The following is a 7581-nucleotide window of genomic DNA, read 5'->3' as shown; positions in this document are numbered from 1 at the left end:
GGAACCTGCGCGGCTGGGGGCCGGTCGCGCAAAGTCTGCGCGGGTACCCGCACAGATTTCAAATTTTTGGCATTTTTTCAAACTTCACCAAGATCATTGCTAGATTTCCAAATGCTTATTTTTAGACCAACTTCAAGCTTAGAAACACCCAAAACTTCAAGCGGAGATTATTTATTTACAATGCATTTGTTTGACGTCTTTGCCAAGACATAGTCCCGCTTCCGTCAACCTTCGTAAATCGGGGCTTCCAATGTTACGTTATCAAATTCTCCCATGTCAAAGCCTTCATAAAATGGTTTCAAGCGGTGCCCATTCACTTTAAATATTTGATTTGTTTCCAAACTCTTAATTTCAACCGCACCGTGTTCAAACACTTTTATAACAATAAAAGGTCCGTGCCATCGAGATCGCAATTTTCCCGGGAATATCTTTAAGCGTGAATGATAAAGAAGAACTTCTTGACCTGGAATAAAGTGTTTTTGGGTTATGTGCTTGTCATGAAATGCCTTTTTCTTCTCTTTGCACCTTTTGAACCTTTTAATTATCTTTTTCTTGATCACTTCTATCATTGGAGAACTTAATCTTCTTTGAGCCTCTCTCCTAGGCTTGCAATAATCTTCCATAAGAATCTTGTGTGTGCATACATTAGGGCTTATCCCGTTTATTGGCTCAACCACATCAACCTGGTACAATGGAGAAATGTTGCTAGGGTACCTCATTGCTTCAAAGATGTTGAAGTGAATGATCTCTCCATCAAACTCCATGGTAATTTTTCCTTTATGGACATCAATGATCGTGTGAGCGGTATTCATGAAAGGTCTTCCAAGGAGGATCATAGATGATGTGGAAGGAGTCTTCTCTTCAATATCAATGACATAAAAATCCGCGGGAAAAACAAGTTGATTAACTTTTACTAACATATCCTCCAACACTCCTCTTGGAGACACACTTGACTTGTCCGCTAATTGAATGATTACTCCGGTTTCTTGCAAAGGTCCAACATTGAGAGATTGAAAAACCGAATATGGCATCACATTGATCGAGGCTCCAAGATCTAACATGGCACTTTCGACATGCAAATCACCAATGGTACAAGGGATAGCAAATATTCCCGGATCCTTGCATTTGGGAGGTAACTTCTTTTGGATAACCGCAGACACGTTTGCATTGACTTGAATCTTTTCATTCGCTTTGAATTTCCTCTTCTTGGTGCACAAATCCTTGAGGAATTTTGCATAACTTGGAATTTGCTTAATACCATTCAATAGTGGAATGTTGATTTGGACCTTGCGGAAAGTTTCAAAGAATTCATTTTCTTCCTCTATCTTCTTGGAAAAGGCTAACCGGGAAGGGAAGGGTGGTGGTATGACCAATGGCTTGATAGGCTTGTTGGAATATTCGGGTTGCTCAATGTTTGGAACAACCAGTTCCTTTGGAGGAACTACCACTTTCGAAGGTTGAACATTAATAACTTTATCTTCGTCTTCTCTTGAAACTCTTTTAGGGTTGCTTTCTCCAAGTGTTTTCCCACTTCGCAAGGTTATTGCACTCACATTGGGGTTCTTCTCGGTTTGAGATGGAAGTTTTCCCCTTTGTTCTATCTTGTTGAGAGTGGTGACCAAGTCTCCAATTTGTGCTTGAATGTTGGAGAAAGTGTTCTTGGTCTCTTGTTGAAATTGAGTTTGGCTTTGAGCAAGAGAAGTGACAAGTTCTTGAAGGCTCATGTGGTGGGTATCACTTGATTGGCCTTGTTGATGAGGTGGTTGGTAATTTGGAGGGAGGTGAGATGTTTGTGGATATGGAGGTTTTTGGGAAGGATATTGCGGATGTTGGGGTCTCATCAAAATGTTTGGTGGATTTTGCTTTGGTGTGTATGGATTGTTTGGGTTATTCCTCCAATTTGGGTTGAAGTTGTTTTGAAATCCCATGGGTCTTGGTTGACCTTGATATCCTCCCATTGCATTCACATCTTCCGATTCACTTCCAAGAGTGGGAAACTTATCCGTATAATGCCCCGTCATTGCACAAATACCGCATAACATCAATTGTTGACCACTTCCCACCACCATTTGACTTAGCACATTAGTCAAATCCAAGAGCTTTGATTCCAAGTGTTGAGTGTTGCTAACTTCACCAACCACTTGTGGAGAATTTCTCTTCATGTCATTTCGAGTCCCAAAGTTCCTTTGATTTTGAGAAATGGTTCCAAAAAGTGAGCGTATCTCTTGAGGTGTCTTGTTGAAGATGTCACCACCACTTGAGGCATCGATCATCCTTCGATCCTTTTCATTTATACCCTCATAAAATTATTAAAGAAGTAGTTGTTCGGGAATGTTGTGTTGAGGACAACTTGTACACAAGTTGTTGAATTGCTCCCAAAAATCATGAAAAGTCTCATTCTCCCCTTGACGAATCCCCAAAATGTCACTTCTTTGGCTTGAAATTCGGGAGGTAAGATAGAACTTGCTATTGAAGGCTTTGAGTAACTCTTCCCATGTGTGAATAGATACCGGTGGTAAGTGGAATAACCATTCTCTAACTTTATCTTCCAAGGTGAGCGGGAAGGCGGTTAACTTGAAATCATCCAATGTCACATTTTCTGGCAACATGCTAACACATATCATATGAAAATACTTCAAATGCTTTTGAGGATCTTCTCTATCCAATCCATGGAATTTGGTAAGTTGATGTATGAAACTTGACTTCAATTCAATTCCTCGGCGGTTTGCGGGATAAACAATAGCAAGAGGTGTATGAGTAACATCCGTTTCCATCATTTGTCCAAGTGTCAACTCTTGAGGGGGATTGGGTGGATTGGGGTTATTGGGGTATTTTTGCATGTAATTGGGTTGCTGTTGGTAAGGTGGGTATGGGTATTGGTTGTGATTGTACATTGGTGGTGGATAAGGTTGGTAGTTTGGGTATTGGTTGTAGGGAGGTTGTTGTTGTGGGTACATCGGGTTTTGGTACATTGGAGGTTGTTGGTAATTGGGTTGATTTGGGTAATGTACTTGTTGTTGAACATGAAAAGCATTGGTTTGAGGTTGGTTGTTTTAGTGGAATTGTTGGTTGTGTGGTTTTGGAGGTTGATAATTGGGTTGGTGTTGAGGAGGGGCTTGATTCCAAGGTGGCATATCAATGAGAGGTTCTTGTTGTTGTTATCTTGGTTGATGGGGTGGTGTATTGGCATCTTGATTGTTTGGGTTGGGATTGTGAGGTGGAGTGTGATTCATGGCTATGTAGTTTTCAAACGGAATGTCTTCAAAGGAATGACCAACAATTGGAGAACTCGGCTCGGTGTCGGTATCACTTGAAGTATGAACTTGGTCTTCTATGTTGATTAGTGGAGAAGAGGAAGAAGCTTGAACTAGTTGTTGTTGCTTTGCTTGTTTGGCTAACGTTTTCAACCTTTTTGCTTCTTTTTCAATTTCCGGATTGTAGAGTAGTTCACCGGTTCTTGTAGACCTAGGCATAAACAATCAAATAACAATAACCAATTTCCCCGGCAACGGCGCCAAAACTTGGTGGGATGTCAAGTCCACCACCCTGTCGGCCATCTGTGATCCGCAGGGTCGCTGGAGCTGGCGCCGCCACTGGCGCTGCTGATGTCAATCTCGGGAAGTTGGGCTTTTTATGGCCCTTGTGATTGCAATAAAAGCAAATCAGTTCTGATGTCTGAAAGGTAAGGGTAGGGGCAGTACAATCCCTGCCAAAGTGCCCAGTCTTGCCGCACTTATAGCAGCCTAATTCCCTAGCTCTGCAAACTCCCTCGTGTGGCTTGCCGCACTTCCCACAGCGGCTCCGACCCTGGTGGCCCTTCGACCTCCAGTCGAATCCATTGAGTTTCTTCCCAGAAATCCCCGTCGCCTGCCCAGTCTCTGTCTTCCTCTTCCTGATGTGCCCTATATCAATCTCCCTCTCCCTCGCCCTCGCAATCATGTCATCCAAAGTCGGGCATGCCGAGTAGCTGACATGTTTCCGAATGTCAGCTCTCAACATGTCATGGTACCGGGTTTTCCTCATCTCCCCATCACCCGCATACTGAGGCACCAATAAGCCCCTCTCCCTGAACTTGGCGGTAATCTCCGCCACCGACTCAGTAGTCTGTCTCATATCCAGAAACTCCCTGGCCAGCTGCTGAATCTCCACAGCCGGTGCAAACTCAACCCTAAACCTGGTCACAAAGTCCGACCAGGTCATAGCCTCAATGGCTGGGGCTCCCAACGTGTCACTGACTGCCTCCCACCAGTCTCTAGCTCTGTCTCTCAAACATCCTGCAGCATACCGGTTCGGTCCGGTCCATATGCTCACCCCTAATCACAATACAACGAGTGAGAAGGCAATCGGTTAACAAGTTATGCCGCTAAGACCGGTCGGTCCACCCTCTAAAGGAAGTTAGCAACAGTAACTTTTATGTCTTTAGGTTTTTGCCACAAATATTTAATGAATTTGACACTTTTAGTCTTTAAAGTCAAAACTTTTACATTTTTATGTTTTGATTAAGTTTTTGTGCTTTTAGGGTTTTGCCACAAATCTTTAGTAACTTTGACACTTTTCGTCTTTGCAGTGAAAAGTTTTATATTTTGGTGTTTTTTACACTAATATGTAATGAATTTGACACTTTTCGTCCTTGTAGTCAAAACTTTTATATTTTGACATAAAAAACACAAAAAACCTCATTTAGAATTTTGCCACCATATTTGCCCAACTTTGGCAACTTTCACATTATTGCCACAATATTTTTGGATTTTCTCCACCAGTGTCCCTTCTTTTGGTTTTTGTACACATTTGACATCTAATTTTAGGGGTTGTCGACTTTCTCTCCTATTTGTGGTGATTTACACTTTCAGCACATATTTTTTAAAGTTTGCCGATTTTCCCGATATTACCCCCAAAGCGGCGTAGCCGCGAGTTCTTTGTTAGTTTTTATAATAATATGTGGTTTGTTTGTTTGGATGACAGAAAATGAAATGGAATTAATTAGATAATAAAAATTGCATCATTTTTAAAGTTTCACTTATTGTTAAATATTTAATTTTTATTTGTTGTAATATATATATATATATATATATATATATATATATATATATATATATATATATATATATATATATATATATATAATAGGATGTTTTGGTCGTTTAGTATATAAAAGAAGAAAGGAAAATAATTTAGTAATAAAAAGATTAAAATGTGAGGAAATTCGAATAAGAAATTATAATTTGTCATGTATTTGGTTGGAATCGGAATAAGAAATTATAATTTGTCATGTATTTGGTTGATTGAATAAAAATAAAATAATTTGAAAAGTTTTGTTTATTAAAATTTTAATTATTTATCTATTCTGCTAAAGAATGTGCTACAGAATGGGTGTCCCTACATTTTTTGCTATAGATAATTGTTATGGAATTGTATTTTGTAGTTAAATTCCTAATAACTACAAAACTGTTACATAATGAATAATGAATAAGTTTATTAATTGACATATTTTTCCACAAAATAGTCTAAATTAAACTTTATAAACATAACATAATATCAAACATACTAAACAAATAAAAAAACGACTAACTATTAAAATGCTTATAGACCTGTTCAAGTTCCAACTTCTAACTAAACTACTATTTTTGTCAACTACAAGAATTGAACCCTCTACATTTTATGGAATTATATCTTTTCAAACACCCTGTTGTTTGTTTCCGTCGATTTCGAGGGTTTCGTTTCGTCTGTTGATTTTGGTGATTATTGTTGGAGTTTTGTTTTGTTGTTGTTTGGTTTCGTTTTTTTGTTTGTTGGTTTTGGTTTAATGCATCTGGAAATATGACACGAGATGATTATCTTCAGTCAATTAGTACACAACTCGATGACAAGAACTATGCCTACTAGAGTTATGTTATGAAGAATTTCTTGCAAATGAAGAATATATGGGGTATTGTGGTACCAAGGTCAAACCAACATATGACAAGGCTGCAAATTATGCAACCTTACTGGTTTCATGGGAGACTCGTAACTCCAAGATCATTACTTGGATTTATAATTCTTTTATCTAGTCTATTGGTACTCAGTTGGCGAAGTATGACACAACAAAAGAGGTTTTGGATCACTTGGGTAGTCTATATACTCAGTCTAATTTTGCAAAGCAGTACCAATTAGAGTTTGATATTCGAGCCCTCCAACAGAACAATCTTAGCATTCAATAATTCTATTCAGCTATGTCAGATTTGTGGGATCAGTTGGCTCTTACAGAACTTGCTAAGTTGAAGACTTTTAAGCCTTATATTGATAGAAGGGAAGAGTAACTTTTGGTTCACTTCATGATGGCATTACGTTCAGATTTTGAAGGCTTTCATGGATCAATCTTGCATCACACACCTTTTCCCACTATTGATTCGGTTGTTCACGGGTTGATTGCTGAAGAAACTCGTATCAAGTCCCATACCGACAAAGGTCCCAAGACAGCCACTGCTGTTATCTTTGCTGTTCCACAACGACCTCATTCTTCAAACCAGAATCGTCCTAAAGTTGCATTTGATGAGTGTGCTTTCAGTAAGAAGAATAACCATTGGAAGGAAAATTTTCCTTTGTTGTTAAGCAAGGGAAATCAATAGCAACATCAAACCAGATCACCTGCACAGTCTCAGCCTCCACAACACAAAAGGTCTTGTGGACAGTCTCAATCACGTTCCTCGTTTCCACCTTTTAGGCCACCATAATACGTTGGTATTACACCTTCAGTTAAGAATGAGATAAATTTTACACCATCATCAGCCTTGGATCCCCAAATCGTTGAGCAGTTCAGATAGTTCATTGCTGCCAATCCAACTGTCATGTCAGCTTCCATGTCTCATTCAATTCTGTCTTCATCCAACACTTTTGGTATTCCTTCATCCTTGTGGATATTGAATTCTGGTGCATCTCATCACATGTCACCACATTTGTCATATTTTGCTTCATTATCACCTCGTTCACCTGTCTCTATTATGTATGCTAGTGCTACACCTATGTCAGTAGATGGTGTTGGTTCTACTGTCACTCCTTATATATCTTTAACATATGTATATTATATTCCTACACTTGCTTTGAATCTTGCTTCAGTCAGTCAGTTGTGTAAGTCTGGTTGTTGGGCCTTCTTTTCTGATCCATTCTGCTGTGTACATGACATTCGGTCTCGGAGGGTGATTGGAATAGGTCGTAGACTTGGAGAGCTATATGTTGTGGAGCACCCACATGTTGCTGATGTTGCTGCCTACAGTGTCAATTTGTTGTCTTTACGTTAAAGTCCTTCGTCATCTATTTTTTTCTTTGGCATTCCTGTTTGGGACATGTGTCAACGTCATGTTACAGTTTTTGGTTTCCACTGGTGTGTTAGGTTCTTTGAAAACTGATGATAATTCTGATTGCTGTAGTTGTAAATTTGGAAAATTATCTGCTTTATCGTTTAATAAAAGTGTCACTCGTTCTATTTCTCCCTTTGATATTGTGCATTTTGATGTGTGGGGTCTATCCTCAGTCACCTCTAAATCGGGATCTAACTATTACGTTTCAGTCAGTGATGATTACACTCATTATACGTGGGTTTATTTT

At 39.2% G+C, this 7581-nt stretch overlaps 1 protein-coding gene across 1 annotated transcript; it reads left to right on the top strand.

Moving 5' to 3' along the window:
- Window positions 1-6836: 6836 nt before the first annotated feature.
- Window positions 6837-7274, top strand: LOC145127439 (uncharacterized). Its single transcript, XM_079062635.1, has one exon. It carries the CDS (start codon window positions 6837-6839, stop codon window positions 7272-7274), a length of 438 nt encoding a protein of 145 aa, XP_078918761.1.
- The last annotated feature ends 307 nt before the right edge of the window (window positions 7275-7581 follow it).

This window comes from Lactuca virosa, chromosome 7, assembly GCF_052849685.1.
Source record: "Lactuca virosa cultivar CGN04683 chromosome 7, Lactuca_virosa_CGN04683_v6, whole genome shotgun sequence".
NCBI classification, from domain to species: Eukaryota; Viridiplantae; Streptophyta; class Magnoliopsida; order Asterales; family Asteraceae; genus Lactuca; species Lactuca virosa.
Note: the sequence above shows the minus strand (reverse complement) of the source record. Positions and strands in the feature narration are given on the sequence as shown.